We start from the raw sequence: 27,041 nt of genomic DNA, 5'->3' as shown, positions 1-27,041 counted from the left end.
GAATAAAGGAAGCATGAGGATCTCTTATATAAATAAAAAAATATATTAATTATCATTTAATGAGGATTTTTATAATTACCCTTTTTTTTTCCATTTTATAGTCAATTTTATTTAAATTATAAAGTAAATAGAGATAAGATGAGTCAATATATGAAGATCGAAGATTAAAGTAATCCCACTACATTGATGAGGGGGATTGGGCCCTAAAATAATAAGATATGGGCCACAAAAGAGAAATTAAGGCTAGCCCAACACCAGCCCATATTAGACTTCAATTCTACGGCGCAATTAATTTAGATTAGTAAGACAATATAAGGGCAGAAGAATGGAGTATAGCATTACTTTAGAGTACAATCCTACTCCTCTGAGATAAAAAGTTGCCTATTTTGTAGGGTAAAATACATATTTTTGCATGGATTGTTTTCGTTTTAGGGTGTTCTTTAATTTTTGTCTATGAATGATCATTCAATTAAAATTTGTGGATCAAAATACTTTTATGTATGACCTAATTCACTTACCATAAGTTTAGAAAGTTTTTGCCTTACTCAACCTTGTAAGTTCTGTAAGAATTAGGTTATGCGGCATAAGTTGTGTAGTGTTTCTATGGCATAATTCACTCAGCGTAAGTTCTATAGGAATTAAGTTATGTAGTACGACATTGCTTATTATGCCTTTTATAACATAACTTGTGGTATATTATGAAACAAAAATATAAAATTATATCGAGCGAAAAGTTTTTGTTATTTATGTGTCATATTTTCAACCAATTATTTTTTACTCAAAGTGCTGAAGGGCAATAATTTAAGATCATCGTTTTTTAGGGAAAAATTAGATCACCCCAAAATGGGGACATTTGTGAAAACGATCCAGAAAATTGCAATTGACTATCTTTGGGTAATCTAGTTTACAATATATACAAAATATATAAATTTGTATACTTATACCAAATACATATAACATGCACAACTACTATATATATTGTGTATACCTTAGTCATATATATATATATATATATATATATATATATATAAGTTAATTGACCAAACAATATGCATTGCCTATCAATAAGTATTCCAACTAAAAAAGTACAAATTGTTACTTAGTTCATACAAAAGCAATTATAATAAAGATATTTTTTTAATTTTTTCATGTTTAATTGAAAATATTTTATTTAAAAAATAACTTTTTATAGTAAGATCAAGGATAAACAAGCAAAACTCCACCCACCTCCAACACCCGATCCCGTACACACTTCCACCCCTCATCCATCAGACAACTTGCAAACACTAAGAATGGTCTTTAATTTATTCCATTTCACTAAGAATGGTCTTTAGTCTACCCGCGGACCCCACCTCCAGCCTCATATATATATATATTAGCGAAAAGTGTTTTTTTATTATAACAAGTAAAATTTCAAATTGTGTATACCATGTAACTAAACTCTCAAAAAATAATGAATTCAATGAGCATTAAAATATAAAAAGCTACGTAACTTAAATTTAAACATAGAAAATAAAAAGAGAAGAAAACTCAATTATTTATGACTTGTGTTCCATATCATAAATAAGTCGTGAATTAATAATTTAGAATTTTGGCGCTATGTTTTTTTTTTAATGGGTATAATATATGGGTTGTCGAAATAATTTTTTAAAAATTATTAATAATAAAAAAGAAATAATGTGACATGACATCTCATTAGGAGAGAAATGATNATATATATATATATATATATAAAAGTTAATTGACCAAACAATATGCATTTGCCTATCAATAAGTATTCCAACTAAAAAAGTACAAATTGTTACTTAGTTCATACAAAAGCAATTATAATAAAGAAATTTTTTTTAATTTTTTCATGTTTAATTGAAAATATTTTATTTAAAAAATAACTATTTATAGTAAGATCAAAGATAAACAAGCAAAATTCCACCCATCTCCAACACCTGACCCATACACACTTCCACCCCTCATCCATCAGACAACTCGCAAACACTAGGAATGGTCTTTATTCCATTTCACTCTACCCCGCGGACCCCACCTCCAGCCTCATATATATATATATATATATATATATATTAGCGAAAAGTGTTTTTTTATTATAACAAGTAAAATTTCAAATTGTGTATACCATGTAACTAAACTCTCAAAAAATAATGAATTCAATGAGCATTAAAATATAAAAAGCTACGTAACTTAAATTTAAACATAGAAAATAAAAAGAGAAGAAAACTCAATTATTTATGACTTGTGTTCCATATGAATAATTGTCTATTATGACCTATGTTCCATATCATAAATAAGTCGTGAATTAATAATTTAGAATTTTGGCGCTATGTTTTTTTTTTAATGGGTATAATATATGGTGTGTCTAAATAATTTTTAAAAAATTATTAATAAGAAAAAAGAAATAATGTGACATGACATCTCATTAGGAAAGAAATGATGCTTTTTTTGTATATTTGAGGAAATATGTAAAGTTGGGTGATATTATAGTCCTAAAACAAACATCAGTGATATTACTAGATAATTTCTCAAACATGAGTGACTATCTAGGGAAATGACAAGATTGTGAATATATAGTTAGATAAACCAAACTATGCTTACCCACTTCACGAGTTTAGTTCTAACTTTGGTGATACATGAATTCCATTCATTTCTTCCTCTCTCCCATACCCCTATTCTCTCTTCATATTTTATTTTTTTTTTACAAGAGTTGTTTGAGACATAATATATAAACAATGTCATTTAATAACTTTGTCTAGATTTTATGAACTGGCATCTATGCCTTCTAATTTTGAATGTGTCCAAGCTAACTAAAATTGAACAAATAAACACATTTGTCTTACGTGACATCCTACATGACAATTTGTATCCAACATGCATGATATCCTATATGTGTAGTTATGTACTATGCCACGTAGAATATGTGTGTCTACTTGTTCAATTTTATACAACTGAAAGTGCCTACTGAGTGGACAACCCAAAATTAAAGGACATAGATGTCAGATGAAACTAAATTAAATGACAAATTTATATATTATTTTAATGATCATCTATAATGTCGAAGAACCGGGTTCATCATACACTAAACAAGAAGTGAGTTATGAAATATAAGAAACGCAAGAAATATCATCGATATGGGTGGCGGTGAGATTCGATTGCAGGACCTCTGCCTTGTTTGATACCATGTTAAACTGTATGACTATCTCATCTAAAGGCGGCTTAAGCTATTAGAGAGAACACACTTTTATTATTTAATTGTATTATGAACACCCCGTTTCTTTCAACATTATCAACTCTTTTTTTCAATCATCACTAAATTATACACACTTGACACTACACACGAAAATTAGTGACCTAAAGACAAATTTTATTCATAATGTTGCACAAAACAAGAAACACACCACATGAATTACGAGTCTAGTGCACCATAATTGCATATAATTCAAAGATCATGACTAGTTTTGCAAACAAAACTAGCATTATAAATCTTTGAACAATCATAGTGTGTTTTATTCATAAGTACTTTCTCTCAAACTTTTTCTTAACACATTATGAATAATATACTCTTAATTAGCATGGCCTAGTGCAAAAGCAACGGCGACGGAGTCCACGACAATCACCACCGGAAAATCCTTCAGTCTCACAGACCGAGGCACAATTCTTCTCGCTCACACATGGTCCCTTGAAACGATGGCTCTGTGACTCGCAAGTTCTTGCCTCAACAATTCTCATTGGTCCTAAAATACATCGATTCAAAATTTAAAGAAAAAGTCTATTCAAAATTTAAATTTTATAGTTCACTGTAAATGAAAAAAAATGTTAACCATGTATAACTTCTTTAACTAATAGTAAAAAATGGTTATTAATTCTAATTAACGGCTGTTGGCAATGGATTATTATAAATCATGTTAGCTATAGGATAAGACTTTAAGGATATTTTTTATATTCTATGCACACTTTTAATTAGAACCAAAAGATTCAAAAATCTTTTTTGGAGTCCTAAATTTCGAGTTTAGTCAAAAATACACAAAAATGATACAGATGGAGAGTATGTAAAAATTGTGTAGTACAATTAAAATTTTGAGATTCAAATTTCTAAATTTTGAGCCTATATACAAACATAGAAAGTTTTAAAAAAATTAACACAAAATTTATATATTAAGAAAGTACATAAAAACTACTATAAATCACAGCTAACAACTTAAAATATTTAAAAGACATAAAAAAATTCAGTCAAATTGAAACTTAATTGACTATCGAAATTCCAAATGTATCATAAAAATTGGGAAGAAAGGTGTATTATATTATATTATGGTACTATAAGAAACATGGTGAAATGGTCGGAATATTTTCTCTTATTTTAATCAGAAATCTCGAATCAAGCCATGTGAATGGCCTTGCAGGCATGACGTCAGAAGAATCGTGTCAATTAATTTCGAAAACCGAATACTTGAAAAAAATTATAAGGAAGAAGAAGACCAACCAGTAGCAATGACAAGCATTGCTAGAAGTAACATAGTAGCAAATAAACGCATGGAGTTTGCCATTAATTTTCACAAACAAATTTTACAATTTTTATTTTTTGATATATGTTAGAGCTAATATTTGTGTGGCTTTTTATAATAAGATAAAAGATGCTAAAATGAGTGTCTCGTGAACTTGTACCAAAAGTTTGTTGGAATATTTTTGGTCACTCAAATCACGTTTTTATACTTTGTTGTTTATCAATTAATTTTTAAATATATATAAATATGGACAAATCAAGATTATAAAACAATAGGAGTAGACTGGTTGGTGAGATAAGAAATAATAATAATTTTGAGATTTATCTCGTATTTGGTTATGATTATTAGTTGTATAGTCTACGAACTAGTTTGTGCTAAAATTAATGGTGGGAGATTAGGGGCCTATTTGGCTATAAAAAATATTTAATTTTTTTCAAAGTTATATTTCAAATTTGGGAAACGGCTTATGACTTGTTTTTCAATTTTGAAATAGTGTTTTAAGTATATTTAAAGTGTGGATTTTGTTTTTAAATATATTTTATGAAAAATATGACTAAACTAAACATAACTTAATTTTCAACTTTAACTTCGTAAATTTTAAATAAAATGAAAAATATTTGAAATCTATATATGGTCAAACAAATTGGTATATGAAATAGTTATTTTCATAAGATATTTTTATCTATACCATCTCAATTGCCAAACAAGTCTCCGATGATCATATCACAAGTTTAATAAAGTAATTAAATAACCTATGTGAATAAATACGCCTCAATTATTTTTTTACTTTTTCTATATTAAAAAAGAATATTATTTTGTATATTAATGGCTCTTTAATTTAAATATCTCATATGAGTTATTTAAAATATTAAAATTTAAAGAATATTTTAACATATTAAATATATCATTACTTTAAAATTATAAAAATAAAAAATCTCCCTTATTTTTTAAAACCAATATAATGAAACTAAAAACACATAAAATTAATTTAAAATGACGCTAAAGAAGCAACAATTAGCCAAATGCAAAAGTTTACTTTGCATAGAGGTTTTGAGTTTGAGTGTTGGGTATCTCCTGAATTAGACCTTATCTGACACAAATTTAAATTAATCAGACTTTGATATTCATTGTTTTTAAAATTTTATTTTGCTTCGTCTAACTTCATCCCCTATTTAGCTTTTAATTTCACTTTTGCTTCCTCTTCTTTTTGAACTCTATTTTAACTTTTAGCTTGAGTTTTGAAATTATTCCTTCTATATGTCATTTACGTATACACTTTATAAGATACACGTTAAATGTTCAAATCGAATTTAAAGTATTCTAAAAATATGGAGATCCAACCACAAAAAGACAGACAATGTAATATTCTTTTGAAGTTTAAATTCAAAATTAATGTTTATTTATGATATTTGAATGAATTTCAATTTTTTAATTATAAATCTTAAATTCTTCAAAGTAGAAATTTAATTTCAAGTTTATCGTTTTAAGTGTTAAAAAATTTAAAACTTAACTTATAAATTTATATTTATTAAAAAAAAATTATAAATTTGAAAAAAATAAAAATAAATCTCATCATGTCCAACATAAAATTTGAATTTAAAGGAACCAATTAGCTAGATAATGGACACATGCTATTCATATTTCTTATTTCATACCAAGACGTTGTAGCTAAACACACGTGTCTCACTTTGAGATAGTAATATGTTTAATTAGTGTATTTTTATTTTTATTTTTTTAGTCTGATTTTGATTTGTCATAAAGCTTAACAAAATTTTAAAAAATTAACGAATTTGTGATTTTAAATTAAAGATATGTAATATGTTAAAAAAATTCTTAATTTATGATTTTAAATATATCATATAAAAAATTACTAAAAAGTCCTAATATATATATATATATATATTAACAGAAAAAATAATCATTATTATATGTCAGTGATTTTATGAGCCACTTGACCAATAATTGAATTACTATCCGACATATCTTGATGGCTTTCCTTATCTCTATGGGAAGTATAATAATCTCGAGATAAAATATTAAATTATTTTATTATTATTTTAAAATTAATTATTTTACTATTTGTATTTATAATAATAAAATAATTTTATCTAATAAATATAGTATGAGATAGCTTATCATGTAGAACAATTTTGTCTATTCCCTTGCCATTCAAATAACCCCTAGCTTAAACTTTAACCAATATTCCTATTCACAGAAAATTTAAAAATTATATTAAAGAAAAGAAAAAATTGATACTATTTAACTAAAGATTAAATGTGTTTAATAATATCATTATGAATGATTAACTACAAGAGAAAATGATAGAAATCTCCCTAAGAAGATTTTACTTAATCTTAGAAGTCTTTCTTGTTTTTCTTTTTTTTTTAAATTGTACATCGCTTATGAAAACTTTATTAAAAACTTACCAATTAAAGACTAAAAGACAAATTTTATCCATAATATTTTTTTAAAAAAAGCAAAAAATACACCACATGAAGAAATTAAAAAGTCTAGTGCCCCATAATTGCATACAAATTCAAAGATCACGACTAGTTTTACAAACAAAACTAGCACTACATATATATCTTTGAACAATCATAGTGTACTTTATTCAAGAGTACATAATTTTTTTCTCAAACTTCTTCTATTACTCATTTAGCATGGCTTAGTGCAAAAGCAACGGCGACGGAATCCACGGCAATTGCCACCGGAAAATCTTTCGGTCTCACAGACCGAAGCACAATTCTTATCGCTCGCACATGGTCCCTTGAAACGATGGCTCAACGATTCGCAATGTCTTGCCTCCACAATTCTCATTGGTCCCATCTCTATAAAAAAATAAAAAATCATGTTAGCTATGTACGAGTTATTTAACAACAAATTAATGATGAATTTTTTAGTTAATTCTTGTTTTGTTTTATCGTCGATGTCTAAGTCTATATATTGTATACTAACAATCTCACAAATTAAAGAGTAAAAGTATACTCTCTACTTTGCAATTTATATGTCTTCCTCCCCCTCTCTTTTTTTAATTTAATTTCAATATTATCCTATATATTATATACCCTTAACAAACCAATTTCTATAAAATGACATAACAATGTGTGATACCATAAGAGGAAAGTATTTTCACTATACTAAACATATTTTTACTTCAAACTTACAAGATTCAGAAATCTTTCATATATTCTTAAAATTTTGAGCGTTAGTCAAAAATATATAAAAATAAAATAGAGGGATTATTCAAAATAAATGCGCCCCCCGGCCGCTACTTAGGAAAAAATAAATAACAATAGTATGGTATGACGATATTTACATCTTTAACAAGAAATCACTAAAGAATGTGATGAGATGACTCGAAATTGTCAGTATTCTTGATAGAGAGTGATTTATCCCCTATAAATAACCTTACCAACATAATATAAAAAAAATAGAGCTAGTAAATTTCGAACATAATTTAAATAGAAAGAAGTCTAACCAGTAGCCATGACAAGCATAGCTAGAAGAAAGAAAGTAGCAAAGAAACGCATGGATAGAGCCATTTTCACAATTTTTTGAGAGAGAAGAAATAATAAATATTTTTTGATGTAATGTGAGAGATATTGAGGCTAGCATATATGTGGTTTTATAGGGCTCTAAGTCTTATCTTGTGGAAGATGACACGGTAAAAATAATAATAAGAAAAAATCTTTTTTTTATTGATAGTTTGAATTAAACTACATATGTATTTTATGTGTTTTAATTTACATGTCTTACTTTTAAAAAAAAAAATTATTTTAGAAAGAATATTGTCTTGTTTGTATTGTTTTATTTTAGCTTATCTTTTTATGTCATTAAGAAAAACAAGATATAAGGTATTATTTACTAAGTTATTTTTATTTATTAGATGTTTTTGAGAATTGAATATTATTAAATAAATTTTTTTTATATATTTCTCTAGTGTTAAGGATATATTTGATAAGAGAGGATTGGTCAGATAGTAAACATTCTCTATCTCAAACTTAAAATTATAGGTTCGAGACATCGAAGGAGCAAAAAATGGTAGAAGCTCCTAAAAGAGTAAAAAAAATGAACTTTTGATTAAAATATAATAATAATAATAATAATAATAATAATAATAATAATAATAATTGTTACAAATATAGTTGAAAACAATTGAAAACTTTTAAATTCCTACAATAATGTTATGAGTGACCCCGTATTTTCTATAAGCAGTATTCAACTTTTTAATTTTATTATTGTACGTGATATTTTTAAAATTATAAAAATATTTAATATATTATACATATTCTAAATTTAAAAGTCTTTTCCTTTTCTTTTCAACTTTTAATCTGATGACTTTATTAGTTCATATCATAAAAAATAAAAAATAAAAAATAAAATTATTTTATATTCTATGTGCACTATTTGTATTAGAGTTTAATTAATTTGAATTTCGCGTTGCATAGGTCTGAATAGCCAAGGAAATGTTTTTTACGAAGAAACTTTTAATACCCAAAACTTAAAATCAAAATTCATAATTAAAGAATGAATAATTTTAACCGATTCAACACATTCTTTGATAAAATATCACAATAAAAGTAATGATAATATTGTTTCGTTAATTTTAGTTATGCAAGAAGACAATGTGCTTTTCACACTTAAAACGAACTAAATATAATATAATATTGCGTCCATGGTTGGTATATAATTCTGTTTTATTAACAATTCATGATATATTTAACTTAAATTATTGTTTTTTTTAAAAAAAAATAAATCAATTATATACATGGACAAATCTACATAAAGACCATGTGTCATTATATCACAAGTTTAAACTCTGGGGTATTTATAGTTCAAAAATATTTTATATCGCGCATTATTATTCCTAAATTTTAATTTGAACAGAACACAAGAATAAAGATAGTAAAAATTAGAGGTCCAAAACAAATATTATCCATAATATTTTAGAAAAAAACAAGAAATACTCACCACATAAAGATTACAAGTCTAGTTTTACAAACAAAACTAGTAATATTACATATCTTTAAACAATCATAGTGTGATTTATTCAAGAAAACTTCTTTTACACATAATTCAAATTATTATTAATACTCATTTATTATGTGTTTTACTTTTCTTTGAGTCTGTTTCAATAATAATAATAATTTTTTTTATTTCAAAAATGAAACATGTGTAATACTATAAATCCTTCTTTTTGGGTCACAATTTTCTTTATCAATCAAAGACCACATGAGTCAGGATTTATTATAAATGAAAAAAAATATGTGCAAGCCATGCGGGTTGACCTAAAGTGCACGATCCACCAAAAATTAAAAGACAACAAAAGCAAAAAATAATACAATAAGATCAAACATCTTTCTTACATTAAAAAAATATTACCATAAGATCAAACATCTTTCTTACATTATAAATATATTACGGTATGATAATATTGACAACTTTAATGAGGACGACTAAAAAAATATTACGGTATGACAATATTGACAACTTTAACGGAAACTACCAAAGGTGTTACAAAATGATTCGAAATTAACAATATTTTTGATAAAAAGTGTTTTATGTATAATTTAAATTAAAAAAATTAACGAGGAAGAAGAAGACTAACCAGTAGCCATGACAATCATGGCTAAAAGAAATACAGTAGTAAAGAAACGCATGGAATGTGCCATTTTCACAAATTTTTGAGAGTGAAGAACTTTTGATTTTTTTTTATATAATTTTTTATATTGAGGCTAGTATATATGTGGTTTTATAGGGATCTTACTTTGTGGAAAATGACACAGTAAATAAATAATACATGTTTTTTTTTTCTTTTTATTGATTGTTAGAATTAAACTACGTACATACGTACATACTCTTTATTTTTTAGTTTATCTTAAAAATAATTTATTCCGTCTGTAGTATTTTAATTATCATCTTAACTCTTTTATGTCGGTCAGGAAAGGCAAGATATATGATAGGATAGTAAACACCTTTTACCTACGTCCTCCAACTTAAGATCGTGGTTCGAATTATCAAGAAAATAAAAAAGAAAAAAACTTTTAAAAAGGGGTAAAAAAATTTAATCTTTCAATAATAATGATAAATAAATAAAAATATTTAGAATATAAGTGAAAACAATTGATAGCTTAAATCTTAAATTTCTAAAGTAATGGTAATTGTTTTAAAGCCAAAATAACCGTTAAAATGAGAAGAAAATAGGTGGTGATGGTGATGGTGATAATGAGGGGGGGGGGGGGGGGGGGGTTAGTATTTATTATAATCAGTGCTTAACTTTTAAATTTCAATATTTTACGTAAAATGTAGAATCATATAATTCAAAAGACCTTTATACATTATTCTTATTATTTTTTTCTAGTTTTTATTCTCAATCAAATAAATTTAGAAGTAAGATATATATATAAATATGTTGAATATGTTATGACTTTATTAGTTCATATCACAATAAGAAGATTTAAATTTTTTTTTTTGTATCACATAAGACTTTATTTAGCGAAAGCACTTCCTTTTAAGTTTTTTTTTTTTTATATCTAATCTTAAAATTGAGATTTATTATTAAAGAAAAACAATCTTATTTGTTACACCACATTTTTAAATAAAAGAATATCACAAAAAATAATTAAATATTTTTTCTTTAGAAAAAGAGTTATATATATCGACAAATCTAGATTAAGAGTATGTGTCATGATATCACAAGTTTAAACTTTGTCATGATAAAGATCACTATGTATGTGTCATTCCATTAATTATATCAAAAGATCTTTTATATAATCAAGTTAAAGTAATCTATAAAGGATAATTCTTTAAAAATAAAGTAAACAACCAGTTGTAATATATACTGAATAATTAACCAAAATTAAAATAATCAATTACCTTGCACTTTTTTTTTCTTTTTTCTTTTGAATTCTATTCCAACTTTTAGCTTGATAGAGTTTTTAAATTATATTGCTTTCTATATATGTCACTTACGTGCACATTTGTGTATTCTCATGTAAATTAGTCAAATCGACCATCTAATTTATTTTGTTTAGTAGATATACAATAAAATAAATAAAAATATATTCTATCAAATGAACACCTATTTTTTATATATATATATATACTAAAATTTTCATGGCGAATTAAGGTTACCCAACAAAGATAGAGGGGACCGAGACAGAAGTGGGACGGAATGGAGGAGGAGGGGTGGGGACACGAAACACTAGTTCCGTCCATCCCACTAAGCTTATGGGATAAGACGAGACCGGGGCCTTGGTGAGATTTTTTCTTATTTTCATTCAAATTTGACATTAATTAATAAATAATAAACATTTCAATTTTGAGAAATATACCCATCTAAACATATTAACTCGATTGTCTTTACAGTATTTCATGAAAATCTGATACTGATTGATATCTAAATGTTTATTTTGTTTGTTGAAGTGCTTAACTAATATTTCATTTCACCGAACACTTGTCTGAGTTTGAGCTAATAATATGTTTAATTATTGAAATAGTTGATTGATTAAAGGTGATAGTAACACCTTACCATTTTGTAAAGAGTAGTGCTAATTGGCAAGACAGAATTTTGGCACGAATTGCCAAGACACGGGTAAATGACGAAAATGTCCCTTTGCCTCCAAAACCACTTGTATTTCCCTCCAAAAAAGAAACCACTTGTATGAAACTTTTGTTGGCTGCCAAATGTACGAATGGGACTCATACCCTAACTATTTCATTTTCTTTCATCTTCTTACTCTTTTTCATTCATTTTTAAAAAATTTCCTTCGACTTTCTTTTTTCCTCCTCTACGTTACTTCATTTGTCAGAGTTATAAAGAATTTTTCAGACTTGCCCAAAATGTCTAATATGCATATTTTACGGTATTATTTATTTGAGAGAAAAATAAAGTGAATGTGGCGAGAAAATTTCGAATTAATTTTTGAATGAAATGGAAGAAATTGAAGGTAATGAAATTACAAATAAAAAAATCGTAAAATCTTGCCTATTAATTTCTTGAACCTTTTATTTTTCTGTACGTATTTTATAGAATGATATATACGAAATATGAGAATTTAGATATTTTGTTTTGTGTTTGTTTATAAAAGATTATACATTGATTTTTTAATATAACTTTTTTCATCATATATAAATTTTTTTAAAATTAAAAAAATGTTATAAATATTTTTTTAAAAAAATTCTTTGTTCTATTCATGTATTTCTCTTTATAACAATCAAGTTATTTGCATTTACTTCGTATTTTAATTTATATTTTTATTTTAAGAATGTCAAGAATGAATTTTCATGTTCAAAATAACTTATGTCTTTTTAATTGATTATTTTTATTTAAATCAAGCACCATCAAGACATAGTATATCACAACTAAATTTTTAACTTTTTGTAAAAAAAAAAATCGTTGGAACGAATTTATCATATTTCTTAGAAATAATTAAATTCTTAGATAATGCATACATTTTTTGAAGGATCCTATATATAATTAGATCAATTTCTTACATTATCATATATATTCTAATCGACCAAAACCAAATAGAAAAAAAATTAAAAATATTAAAGTGATAAAAAAATTGACTTAATTTCAATGTTTGAAAAATCAAATTATCGACCAAAACCAAATAGAAAAATAAATAAAAATAAAGTGATAAAAAAATCGACTTAATTAATTTGACTTAATTTCAACATTTCAAAAATCAAATTAATTTATTTAATAAAAAAATTATCCAAACTAAATCACGGCTAATTCTACTAAAAATAATTAAATTTCAGCATTTGACAAATAAATTAATTAATACGAAAAATAATAAAATTACAAAAAGAAACGGAAAAGAAGAAGAAGATATGGAATTGAAGAAAAATAATAAAGAAATGGAGCCTTTTAGCTTCTTCTTTTTAGTAGGACCTGATTTCCACCTGGCAAAATAAAGTGATTTTACTTTTGAGGGTAATTTAGGTACACGAAATAAATGAATTTACCCAAATATCTTTAACTTTTCATCAAAATTACAAAAATACCTAATTTTTGTTGCTCATGTCATTACGTGCCAAAAATTTGTCTTGCCAATTATATTTTCCGTTTAGCTAATATAAACACTTCAATTTGTCAGATTTCGAAAACGTGTGATGTTGAATTGGTGAAAAAAATAATAATTAAAAAGCAAAAGAAAAAAAAAAAGGTAATAAAGGGAGTGCAAAACTATTATTACCTGTCATGATTTATGACCAATAATTGAATTATTATCTGACATATATCATGGCTGTCTTTATCATTTATCATTCAGAGATACCAATGTCGGCAAGTTTAAAATTTTAAATTTATGAAAATATTATGCGTTTGAATATGTAATTTTATATCATAATTTGATGTTTAAGAAGTAAAATATGATAACTATTTTGAAATGGAGAGAATAGTATTCAAATTTAAAGTTTCAGAATATCATTAATAAAATTAACTTTAAAAAATATTTTTAATTAAAATTTTCTTAAGAAATATATTAAATCAACGGAGATCAAAATAAATCGAAGGAAGTATATTAATATCTCTACTCATGGAGTCATGGTACAAATGTATATGGTGTAGGTTGGTGGGAATTTAAGCCACTTAAAGTGAAGGTAAGGATAAAGTTGTTTTTACTTTATTTGACTTATTTTGATCGGTATGAAGTTTAAGAAAATAAAATAAATTTTATAGTCTTAAATTAAAAATATGTCAAATATATTAAAATATTTATTAATTTTGTAATTTTAAACATATTAAGTGAAAAATTAAAATTAAAAATAAACATAAAGACTAAAGAGAAAAATAGATCAAATAAATTAAAATTAAAAATATATATTAGAGGACACAATAAAATATGAAAGGCCAAATATATCAATAGCCTCCCTCCTTTAACTTGTGATTTTTTTTTCATAAGCATATATACTTTTTTCATCCGGTGTCCGAAGTCCACATTAGAACTCTAATTAAATTTGAATCGTGCACAGTAGAATCCATTCAAGAGTAGCGCTAGCTCCCAACAAAAAAAAATTCATATCTAAAACTCGAACTCAAAATCTCTAATTAAGGGTGAATCAATCTATCACCAAACCACAACTCGTGTCGGTGCATAAGCTCATTTAAACTTTGCAACAACTTGCTCTCAAACACAAAGGTAAAAGATAAAAGATATTGTGGACCACCATATATATCTCCACTATTCTGAAATTTACATCTCAAATATCATTTATAATTAAGCACTATTGCACTAGACACTAAGAAGTCCAATTTTTGGGGTGTAAATAGTTTTTTTAAAGAAAAATAGTCTCAAATTTGAGATATCTGATTATATCAATAGTTACTCTTCACTCTAACTTTTGATCTTGTAGTTAGTGTTCGTATGCAGAACTTTTCACCATCTCAAATTCGAAATATTTGATTATAGAAATACTTACTCTTCACCCTAACTTTCGATCTTGTTGCTAGTGTTCGCATGCAGGACTTTGCACAAATAAAGCATCTCGAATTCAGAATATTTGATTATAAAAATATATATATATTCTTCACCCTAGCTTTTGATCTTGTAGCTAGTGTTGGTATACAGAACTTTGCACAAGCAATGTTGGCTTATACATAAATTAAGGTTGGGTGTATACATAAATTAAGGTTGGGTGTATAGAATATAGTTCAATTTTTGTCCAAAATTGATGTTTATTTCACGATATTTTTAATAGTGTATATTGTGTACTTGTTAGGGAGCCTTTACTATAAATTTTGACTCAAATTTAAATTGGCATTAGTTGACAATTAAAAACTTTAATTGTATGTATATCTAGACACCTTCTAAATTTTTGCATCACATTAGCATCGGGTGTACAACAAATATAATGGGGATAAGTTGGAGTATTTAGTTGCCAATTGAGATCAAATTAAAGTGTCTAGATGTGTATTTTTATTTTTTTATTTTTTATTTTTCACCCAATGTTCGAGCCCGCATTGGAGCTCAGAATAAATTCGGAGTGCGTACTGCAGGGCCCATTCAGGGGTGGTGTTCCCAACATAATTTTCTCCATACTCAAGGCTCAAACTCGAGACCTCTGTTTAACTTGCTAGCTTAGACCAAATTTGAGTACCGGCTTATGTATATGCTATTTAAATTAGTGAAATTATGGCCAGTCACAACTATCATTACTGTACTCCCTTTGTCCCGTATATTAGTTGCCCACTCTTTTCTTTACACGTATCTTAAGTAATCATAAATTAGAATGATAGTTTGACTAATTTACCCCCTTAATAATTCGTTTTGAAACTTCACAAGCTTATTTACACTTTTAAAAAGAATTAATTATAAAAATAAAATTAAAAAATGTAATTAATTCTATTTTGATTTTGTGAATTCATAAGTAACTTGGAAAAGCGAAAGCTCACCCAACCATAGGCAAAAGACAATTTGCTTTCAAGTCGGCTGAGACAAGAAGAATCAGGAGATCTTTGTTGGTTCTAACTTAGATTTAATGTGGCAGAATTAGGCGATTAGAAATGACGAGCACGTCACGATCTAAGTTTGGCTAAAAAAAGCACTTACCAAACACAAAGATAAAAAATTATTTTTAATAATGTGAATAACTAATATGAAACGCGGAAGTAATAATTTGGTTGGTGGAGTCTGGAGATACTATTTTCAAGCAAACTATGTAACTTGTGGCCACTAATTTTACCGTTGGTAAAAAGAAAAAGGACACATAAAAAACAGAAGCTAATTTCTACTCCTATGTGGAAAGCATTATATATTTGAAAAAAGAAAATAATAGAGGGGAACTAAGTATGGTCATAAATCATAATGAGTCATTGAATTTGTCTTTTTGTGAAAATTATTGCACTTTTATATGTGTTACATGTCAAAAGAAAAAAGGACATCACGAGTCTGAAATTCAAAAAAGATTAGGCATGTTCACAATATTCTCCGTTTGATTGTCTTATTATTTGTTGTTGTTTTTGTTCTATCTCTTTTTTAATAGGACTTTTTCTGTATTCTCTTTTCAAATTTGTTTTGAAATGTTTTATTTAAATTGAGAAATTATTAAAAACAACATTTTTACCTTTATAAGGTAGAGGTAGAGGCGGATGGCAGATCTATCCTTTCGTAGAAAAATTATAACGTATAAATAAGTCAAATTTTAGTTTTTATAATGTTGACGGCTCTTAACAAAACTTGAAGATCTGCGTAGTGGTTAAGGTGCTGCAATTTTTTCTTAAGGTAGCATGTTTAATCCTAACTATAATTTTTTTAACAGCCCTTAATAAATCTATTTTGAAATGTTTTATTTTAATCGAGAATTTATGAAATTCCTGGGTCAGGCCCATTTTTTATGCAATTATTATGTTAATGTTGTAGTTTTTTGAGAGAAAAATCAAACACCACTATACGTACTTAGAAAAATCTATTGAAAAAAAAGTAATTAGAAAATTGTAGGTTCTTGTTTTGAAATTTTGTAATATATCGAAAGTTTTCAACAAAGCAAAGGCGGATTCAGAATTTAAATTTTATGTGTTCAATCTTTAAGGTTTATAGATTTGAACCTATTAAAAATTCAAAATTATGAGTTTAGACACATTACTTTTTACATATAAATTTATACTTTACGTCAGAAGTATTTCTTTGGTTCAGATAAATCCAGTGCTACAAGTTGATCCCACTGCAAGAAAGTAATTCACTGAACAAATGAAACTGTCCACATTCATGAACCATGAAGTATTAATATTCACAAAGTGATCATATGTTGATTTCAACTTGTTTGTAATAGAGACGTAATAATTGTTGTTGTAGTTATACTTGTATATGCGGTTAAAATGCCAAAGTATAAGAGAAAATGTTTAATAAATTTTTTCTCCCATGACCTATTTGTGTCGATGAATTAGTTTGATTCAAAACTTGATCGATAATAAGTGTAAACAAAAAAAACTATTCATAAATGGACTAGTTATTAATGGAGTTGAGGTTACCAAACTATGAGGAGTTGATATCAATTTATGCTGGATTATTTGTTATTTTAATTTCTTCTGGGTTGTGTTCCAAACATTCTTGCATTCTCAGGTTGTCTGCGGTGTTATATATCAAGAAGGCATACACAAGAAGGAGGACTTAGCCTTACCTCCGAATACAACACAAAGGATAAAACTATTATCCTTAGCAAAAAGAGGGAAGCAAAAGTTAAATACATGAAAAGCGCAAAAGGTATTTAACATTTGCTATAAATATATATATGGAGAAAAATTATGTTGACTTTGCATATACAATGTAATTTTCGATCTTTAAGTTGGCAAAAGGCCTACCAAGATGTTTGAAGCCTGTTTCAAGGAATATTACAAATGTAACCTATACCTACACAAAATTAAAATAAGGAGCAGATTTTTTTATATTTGTCTTTCATTTTCCTATTGCTTATTTAAATAGTTCCTCTTCTAGTCCCACATTGACTGGACAAAAGAACTCCTATTGAAAAAATAGGATTCAAAATGAGTCCTAGCAACTCATTAAAAATCATACCTTTCTCGGCCTTTTGGCTAAGATCAAGTGTAGTATCTGTTCTTATCAGTTTAATATCTGATATGTGAGTCATTGACTCACACGATATTAACTCTATTTTTTTAGGGGGAAGGTTCATCACGGTAGCTTGCTATCGGAACCTTCAAGAGTTGTCTTGGTGTTGCACTACTGCCTTAGCCTGGCTCACCCCACCAATTCTAGTTCTAAAAACCTTTTGTTCCATTCCAATGCACATTTGAATTAAAATTAGATTCTGAACTATATATTAGCTATAACAATCTTGAAACCAATGTTTCAACCTAGCATTTGGCACCTCTTTTTTTTTCAGTAAGATGTACTGTACCCTATATATAGTCTAGTTAATTTCAGTATGATCCAATATTTAATCGAACCAAATTTAATTTCCCATTTTGTAATCTCCAACAACACATAAAAATTATAATGGAAAAACAGAGGCTTAGATGCACTATTAGGTCGTCTGTTATCAGACAAGGTGAGGACCCAAGTTCTCACTAACTGCACAATTTATCTGCACAGCACTCCGATAATGCACCAGCCAGGAATCAAATCCGGCTCTGTACCGTGGCAGGGTACTATTCTACCACTAGACCACTGGTGCTACCTGATGTAAACAATTCATTTTTTATAGTTAGTTGCAAAGTACCACCCCTAAATTTTGATATCAATAAATTGAAAACGAAATATTAAGTGTAGTATATTAACTCTATTTTTGAGGGGAGGTTCACCAAGGTAGCTTGCTATCGGGATTCAGAACCTTCAAGCAACCTTTGGTGTTGCACTACTGCCTTGGCTTGGCGCACCCGACTAAATTTAGTTGTAAAGCTTACTTTACATTATCACTTATAAATTTTTTGGGAACTATAAGGTCATACTCAACATTCTCAAATCTCTAAATGATCAAAAGATTCAATTTGTATTATATATTAATTGACATATCTTTAAAGACTTGTGAAAAATAATATGTGTTTCTTATTAGTTTTCAATATTGTTCACAACTAGGGAATATGAGGGGAAGGTCCATCACGGTAGCTTCCTATCAGGACCACAAGTGTCGCTTAAGTGTTGCATTACTGTCTTGGCTTGGCGCATCCCACCTATTCTAGCTGTAAACCTTTCTTTCAATTGTTAGTTGAAGGACTTCCTTATACATGAGTACATGACAAAGATATTAGTACCTAGGATTTTTGTGAAGTTATTATTAACCTTCAACATTTTTGGAGCAAGATCGATAATGTTATGTAGGCAACAAATTAATATTTTTATACATATATTAATTAATAACTCTAAGCTCAAGTGAATCTTCAAGCATTGAACAGTTGAATACATATTTCAAAGTTGAGTCCCTTTGACATAAGGAAAAAGTCGATCTTTTGAAGCCTCAAATTTAAAGAGGGTCAAAAAGTACTTTTAGATCATATGCATAAATCCCGTACCTTAAGTGCCTGATTCTGTCACTGACCACATCACCTCTTAAAGCTAACCTTTGTTTCTTCATAACAGAAAGTTAGATTTTTAGCAAAAGTAGAGTAAAATTTGATAAAAATATTTGGGAAGCTCTCTATGAATCTCAAAGAATTAAACTAACATGACAAGAAATCAAATGTTAATTTCAGCAGAATTGTTGAAACTATTTTGCAGCCAACAAAATGTAAACTGTTTCATTCACTGCACTTTGATAAAAAAAAGTATAGAAGCTCTTCAAGTCCCACACTGACTAGAAAGAGAGATTTTATGCAACACGTGACATATAAAATATCCCGGTATAACGCTTAGAAAATCATACCTTTCTCGGCCTTTTGGCTAAGATCAAGTGTAGTATCTATTCTTATCAGTTTAATATCTGATATGTGAGTCATCGACTCACACGATATTAACTCTATTTTTTAAGGGGGAAGGTTCATCACGGTAGCTTGCTATTGGGACCTTCAAGTGTCGTTTAGGCGTTGCATTACTGCCTTAGCCTGGCACACCCCACCAATTCTAGTCCTAAAAACCTTTTGTTTTATAACAGTACACAATTTGTCCCTTCTAATATTGGGCAATCTTCACATCAACCTGTAGGTAGACGGTTCGAGTCATGTAGTAGGGTAAGTGACATTACTATTGATCCTCCTGGGGTAGGGTCGGAAAAATAACTTCTCTTTGAAGAGCATCTTGATACTAAAAATCTTCTTCTCTGTCAGTAATGCAGCTTAGGAATAGGCAATACGACTCATGTTAGCATTCACACAATGCAATGCACAAGCCAGGAATCGAACCACTCTGGTGAAAATTTATACTGCATGATTAGTGAAAATAAAATAAAATTTAGATATATAAATAGTTGAGTCCCTTTGATATAAGGAAAAGGTCGATCTGTCGAAGCCTCCAATTTAAAGAGGGTCAAAAAGTAGCTTTTTTAGATCACATGCATAAATCCCGTAACTTATGTGACATTGTTACTGACCGCATCACCTCTTAAAGCTAACCTTTGTTTCTTCATAGCAGAATGTTAGATTTTTAGCAGAAGTAGTAACATAACAAGTGATCTACTCTTAATTTCAGCAACATTGTTGGAACTATTTTGCAGCCAACAAAACGTAAATTGTTTCATTCACTACTCTTTGATCAATGGAATTATAGAAGATTAAAGGAATTGAATTAGTGTAATATATAAAACCAGAGAAGATGATTACTAGTTCAATATATAGAAGCTTTTCTAGTCCCATACTGACTGGAAAGAGAGATTTTATGTAACAAAGTGAATATAAAATAGCCCGGCATAACACATGAAAAGTCATACCTTTCTCGGCCTTTTGGCTAAGATCAAGTGTAGTATCTGTTCTTATCAGTTTAATATCTGATATGTGAGTCATCGACTCACACGATATTAACTCTATTTTTTAAGGGGGGAGGTTCACCACGGTAGCTTGCTATTGGGACCTTCAAGAGTCGCCTTGGTGTTGCACTACTGCCTTGGCCTGGCTCACCCCACCAATTCTAGTTCTAAAAACCTTTTGTTTCATAACAGTACACAATTTGTCCTTCTATGTTCCATTCCAATGCACATTTGAATTAAAATCAGATACTGAACTATATATTATCTATAACTAATAAAATCTTGAAACCAATGTTTCAACCTAGCATTTGGCAATTTTAGTATGACCGGATATATAATAATTCGATTCTCATCTTGTAATCTCTAACAAGATAAAAACATAATAATGAAAAAGGAGAGGACCAGTTGCGCTATTTTGTCATCCTGATTCAGACATGGTGAAGACCCAAGTTTTCACATTTACACAATTATCGTCACAGCACTCAGATGCACCATCCGGGAATCGAACACGGGTCTGAACCGTGGCAGGGTACTATTCTACCGCTAGACCAATGGTGCTTGATGTTGTAACACATTTCATCGTATGTACTTCTCAGCAAGGTACCACCCCTAAAATATTTTATATCAATAAATTGAAAATGTAAGACCAAGTGTAGTATTTGCTCTTATCAGTATAATATCTTTATATTAACTTTATTTTTGAGGGGAGGTCCATCACGGTAGCTTGCTATTGAGAGTCATGACCTTCAAGAGTCACTTTGGCATTTGCCTTGGCTTGGCGCAATCCAACATTCTCAAATCTTTGAATGATTAAAAGATTCAATTTATGTAATTAATTGACAATTCTTTAAAAGAATCGTGAAAATAATTTATGTATTTCGTATTAGTTTTCAATATTGTCATAAATCATTTCTTCAGAAATTAGAGCAATGGAATCTGAGGATGAAATGGGTGTGATTGCTTCTTTAATTAGCTAGCTAAATAGAATCAACATTCATTCATCATTTTCATAAACTTATAGAAAAAATGAAAATAGTGAAAGACTCCTCTAATAGTTTATGAAGTCTCTAAATACTATGAAAGATGTCAAGACAAGACCCACGACATCTTAACAAAGCTAAAAAAGTAAATGTGGAACCCTCAGGAAAGCAATGAGGCTCACCAAAGCTAAATGGAATACGAATGGTATCAACAGAGCGCCTGTTGATGCCTGAACACCTGTATCTGCATCATAAAAAGATGTAGGTCGAATGACGTCAGTACATTGAATTTACGAGCATGTTAGGGGAAAACTGAAAGCAATAGCTAACTGAAATGACAAGGCTGGAAGGATATACTCACCTCACCTCAACTCAATATGAAAGCAACAATAAGAGATGCAATACTTAAAGCATTATATAACAGGATTTAAAACTCAATGAATGTTTAAAAATACAATAACATACTCTATATTCTTATTTGAGAGATTCTCTAACCGACAACCATCACTATGAGCTATGTGATGATACATCATCTCGCCCACGCTGCCAGAACTGTTCTATACCTTTCCAGTGTATAGAACACCTCAACTAAGTGAATCTACTAATCTACGCTTAAAAGCAATAAGGAATCATAGTATGACCCTTTATCCATGTTGGCATATATGGTTTATGAGGATTTTGAGTTGTCTGAACTCATTCCATATCGGTGCTTAATACTAATCCCAATAATATATAACTCATGCTCAAATGTTTAAAACATAACTCTTTCTCAATTTGAGGTAATTACTCAAAAGATCTTCATAAAAGAGGTAAATAGTACTCTGAAACTCCTATGAACTTGTAAACTCATTTAGAAATCGGTGTTTATCTTATTTTAAATGTAAAAGTATTACATACTTGGGAATAATTAGTTCCCTTATTGTCACGCCCCAAACTCGATGGGTGCAACTGGCTCCTAATGCCAAAACTCAAGCCCGAGCCGACCCTGCTGAACCATTTGCTGCTAGCGCATGACAGCCACACGCAATCAAGAAATCAAACAAGTATATCTCGGCTTAAAACTAAGTCATCGGCCAGCAAGGCCCCTGTCAACTGATCTATAAAGGAAACAACTACTCCCAGGAAATCATATAAATAAATAGCCAACTAGAACAGAGGTCTTGATTAGGCCATCGAAGCCACCATGATATCTATATCGAAACTAAAAGCAGGTAAATATCAGTACAATACATCAAACAGCTCACAAGCTTCAGCAAACCAACAACATAGGCCAGCATGACCATAACGTAGCTATAAACCCCACACACTAGTCTGCAAGCCTCTAAGAGTAGTAAAGATTGGTGGGACAGGGCCCCAGCCTACCCATGAGAATATATACAACAAAAGGTAACAAACCTCCCAACTTTGGCAGCTCCGGAGGAAAGGGGCTGACCAACCGGATAAAAGTCAATCCTGCTGATAAGGAGGTCTACTCGGTCGTCTGTCAGGACCTGCATGCATGAATGCAGCGCCCCAAGGCAATGGGGCGTCAGTGCAAAATAATGTACCGAGTATGAAAGGCAATAGACTATGATGAGGTATCCTGATATACTGGAATAATCTGATAAATAAATTAATGATAAGATAATTGTACTGACCTGCTTCTAAATCTAAAATTATCAAAAATAACAAAACAACAACCTAACCAAGCCCCCATAAGCTCGGCAGGTACAAACAGCACACAAGACCACCTACTCAGGCCCCCATAAGCCCGGAAGGTGCCAATCAGCCTGTATACCCCTATCGATAGTCTCCTAGCCCCGCAGGCAGTCACATAGCCCTCTTAGGCATCAACATAACTTATAGACAACTCATAACCCTCTTAGGCAACAACATGGCCCTGTAGGAAACACATAACCTTCTTAGGCGTCAATATATATCCCTGTAGGCAACCTATAGCCCTTTTAGGTATCAATATAGCCCCGTAGGCAACTCATAGCCCTTTTAGGCATCCATATAGCCTTGTAGGCAGAACATAACCCTACTAGGCATAGATCACATTCCTGCAGCTAACCACAATAGCCCAAAGGCAACAATAACAATCCAACAGCTAAAAGTGAGCAATTTAGTTATAGGCAACCTATACAAATAGCCTCTAAGTCGTGTCCAACATACAAATGCTACTACTAAATAAGAATCCCGATAAGAGAGGATTGTACGCACTCTAGCAGCCAACAATCAATAATATTGGCTACAAGTATAACAACGATAACACTCAATTACATTGCTCCTAAGCTTTAAGGAAACATGCCATAGGAAGAGAATAGCCTTAACATACCTTTTTCGCTAAATTCACGTGGCCTAAAGACTTTAACTCATAACTCCCTCGATGCTACAACAAGGTAGGACCATAATCAACACACAAATAAAAGATACCATGACAATACGATAAAAGATATGTATTTCCGTCGCAAATTGCTATTTGCTGCTTATAAAAGCTAGAGTCGATGAAAGAAGGGTCTTACCTCGATCTTAGGTTCGTAATTCACCTCAAAACATTCAAATATATTCAAACCCCTGTTGTCCCAACACTAAAGTATGATATGCTACGCAATCGATAAAACAAATTATACCACGTGTTGACACCCAATTTTGGCTCTCCACATTTAACTATAGTAATAATTATAATAATAATAAATAAATAAAATATATATATATATATGTTATGAAATTATTTTTTTATAGGAATACAAATATTTTTTATTTATTTGACTTGATAAATTTATTTCTTAAATGTTATTTCTTATAAAAATTAAATATATTATATTACTACTTACTTTCTCATTTTTTAAAAAATAAATGAATCTTTTGGGGTATAAATATAATTCCTTTTGTCGCAATAAATATTTTTCGTACATTTATTAAAATTAGAAAACTTAGTTAATTGATGATTTACTAATTTATATTAATTTAATTTTAAGAGTGACTAATTTTATCAAATAAGCTAATCTTGCAAAATAATTATCACTCATGGCTATTTAATAAAGAAAGCAGTTATAATTTAAATGAATTCAATTTGAGCGAATTTGGCAATCCAAGTCTTATTAAGCCGGCCAATCCGTGTATGCCACGTAGGTGAGCACATGGATTGTGCTTCTTTAGATTCGATCTCAACCTTACAATCTAATCTAACGGCCTTAATTAATTCGTCCTTTTACTATTATATATATATAATTATTTATTTTTAAACTCTCTATTTTTACCAACCGTCCGATCAAATGATCGGACGGCCCAAATTAAATCCCAAGTTTTTCATCTTTTCCCAAAATAAGTACAATCCCATCGCCTGTCAAGCTTCTTCCCTTTCCCAGAAACGTTTCCTTCTTCCCCATACGTTTCTCTTCCCAAAAAATTGTCCCTTTTCCATCAAACTTTTTCCTCTCCTCTCCCATCTATCTCTCTCTCCTCTGCCATTGTTTCCGCCTACAGACCACCGGAAAATGGCAATTTCCGGTGGTCATCAATATATCTCCCCACGTCGTCCATCAATCACAGCCCCCTTCTCTATCAACTTTACATCTTTTCCGATTTTATTTTGACCCAAAGAAGGCCTAGAAGTCTTGACCATCATCATTGCTCCGCCTGAAAAGTGGGGGATGCGAAGAACCATCGGATTTTTGGTTCGTTTTACCCTTAATCTTATGAGTATGAGAGTGGAATCCTCTCCCAAAATCGCCTATAAAAGGCAGGCGTCTTCCAATTCGGAAATCATTCATGAATATCCAAAAACAATCCAGAAAAGGTTCAAAAATCACCCAGCAATAGAGAGAGCGCAACAGATTCTAAGGTGATCTCTGCTCTCTGTTTTTGTTCTTCTTTGGGTTGAAGTTCGAGTTTCGAAGTTGAAATCTCTGGACATCAAAGCTTTAGTTTGCTGCTCTACACAAAGTTAGCGTTCTCTTTAGATTGTATTTTCAATTTCATATACAACTTCGACCATGTTAGTATCTTGAACGTGTTACTGGTTCATATGTCTTCGTTCTTTTTATTTTCTCTCTTCTGCTCTTACTTTCCCTTTTAATATAGTTTAAAATATCTGTATAAGATGAAATGTTTATTGTTTTGTCAAATAGGTCATTAAATCTTTTCATGCCTTTAAGGGGCTGTTTTAGTAATGTTGTTGTCGTCATAGCATTAAGATATACATATATATATATATATATAAGTGATCCTGCGAAATGTGAACTCCTAAGTACAAGTCAGTTGATCGAATGGAATATGTTACGAATTTGTATTCAAAATTCTAAGCATTGTCGCATACATCATGTTCTAAATAAATAAAAATAAGCAAATGGAAATCAAATCTGTCCATGTTAAGGAATATTCATAGTTTGGTGTTAATTAACTGTTAAAATATGTCTTCATTTTGGCATCGTGCTTAGTATGAACTTGGCTCGCACAGGATCGAATTTGTTTTGATCAGTGATTAGCCTTGTCGAGTAAAAATGTCTTCTTGTTAATATTTTCTTTTTCTTCCCTCTTAGTTTTGGTTGAGAACTTTCAGGCTGTGATTATAGGGAGATACCCTTTTATTGAAACACCAAAGCATGAACTGAATTGATTTGGCAGATTGCAAAATAGGTCTCTGGTTATTTATTTCCGTTTTGAGAAGGCTCATTTTTCACTATTGTATATTTCCTCTTATGAAACATAACATATATGACCTTCATATTTAAGATTTTTCTGCAACATTTCCTCTGTTTGTAGTTTGGCTAAGAGATTTAGACTTGAAAATGAACAAAATTCAGGAATATGACTGCCTCCTTCTCTGGTTTAGACTAAAATACATCATTTACTTTGCTAAAATCTGGAAATTTCAGTTTGTACGTAGTCGATGTGTCATCTTGTTCCGAGTTAGATAAATTAAGTTACTTTAAGCTCTACTTAATAATTGAATTGAGGGACTAATATATATTTGTCTTCTATCTCCCACTTAATAAGAAATATCTTGTAAAATAGAAACATCTTTACCCCAAACCTCAATGCTTGTTAATTACCATTGAAACTTGTATGCTTAGTCGATTTTGAGGTCACGTTCTATCTAGTTTAATAATATGAAGTATCCTGGAGTGACTACGTGCGAAGCTCTTTGTCCTCTATGTAGCTAGACAATTGGATGCCTCAATTTTTGGTAGATATGCATTAGAAAATTTTG

At 29.4% G+C, this 27,041-nt stretch overlaps 2 protein-coding genes and 3 non-coding genes across 10 annotated transcripts in view; 3 read left to right on the top strand and 2 right to left on the bottom strand.

The window, feature by feature from the left end:
- Nucleotides 1–3,349: 3,349 nt before the first annotated feature.
- The window catches only part of LOC125842209 (defensin-like protein P322), a 44,646-nt gene continuing 20,954 nt past the window's right edge, over nt 3,350–27,041 (bottom strand). For 4 of the 5 annotated variants that reach the window (XM_049521454.1, XM_049521455.1, XM_049521456.1 and 1 more), the window contains exons 2-3: nt 4,487–4,571; nt 3,350–3,740 (exon numbers count right to left, since the gene is read on the bottom strand). In XM_049521454.1, the coding sequence (XP_049377411.1) occupies nt 3,574–3,740; nt 4,487–4,550 (231 nt within the window). In that variant the 5' untranslated portion in view covers nt 4,551–4,571 and the 3' untranslated portion in view covers nt 3,350–3,573. Of the gene's footprint in view, nt 3,741–4,486; nt 4,572–17,032; nt 17,044–27,041 lie in introns of those variants that run through there. The other variant, XM_049521453.1, reaches the window with a different exon arrangement.
- LOC125842208 (defensin-like protein P322) lies at nt 7,151–10,215 on the bottom strand. Of its 2 annotated transcripts, none has more exons than XM_049521452.1 (2): nt 10,117–10,215; nt 7,151–7,336 (listed from the first exon to the last, which is right to left on the bottom strand). In XM_049521452.1, exons 1-2 carry the CDS (start codon nt 10,178–10,180, stop codon nt 7,164–7,166), a joined length of 237 nt encoding a protein of 78 aa, XP_049377409.1. In that variant the 5' UTR covers nt 10,181–10,215; the 3' UTR covers nt 7,151–7,163. The 2 variants fall into 2 exon arrangements, with proteins under 2 accessions (XP_049377409.1, XP_049377408.1); XM_049521451.1 differs by lacking the exon at nt 10,117–10,215 and adding an exon at nt 7,987–8,145.
- LOC125843412 (U2 spliceosomal RNA) lies at nt 18,025–18,220 on the top strand. The gene has a single exon (XR_007444010.1). It is a non-coding gene; the product is annotated as a U2 spliceosomal RNA (small nuclear RNA).
- Nucleotides 19,829–20,024, top strand: LOC125843413 (U2 spliceosomal RNA). Its single transcript, XR_007444011.1, has one exon. It is a non-coding gene; the product is annotated as a U2 spliceosomal RNA (small nuclear RNA).
- On the top strand, nt 20,828–21,023 carry LOC125843408 (U2 spliceosomal RNA). The gene has a single exon (XR_007444006.1). It is a non-coding gene; the product is annotated as a U2 spliceosomal RNA (small nuclear RNA).

The sequence above is a fragment of the Solanum stenotomum genome, chromosome 10 (assembly GCF_019186545.1).
Source record: "Solanum stenotomum isolate F172 chromosome 10, ASM1918654v1, whole genome shotgun sequence".
NCBI classification, from domain to species: Eukaryota; Viridiplantae; Streptophyta; class Magnoliopsida; order Solanales; family Solanaceae; genus Solanum; species Solanum stenotomum.
The sequence above is the reverse complement of the archived record's forward strand: the minus strand, read 5'-3'. Positions and strand labels throughout refer to the sequence as shown.

Coding starts and splice junctions, on each gene's coding strand:
- LOC125842208 (XM_049521452.1), bottom strand. CDS start 10,180: ATGGCACATTCCATGCGTTTCTTTACTACTGTATTTCTTTTAGCCATG. Junction 7,337..10,116: donor CATGATTGTCATGGCTACTG/GTTAGTCTTCTT, acceptor ATTTTTTTATAG/AGATGGGACCAATGAGAATT.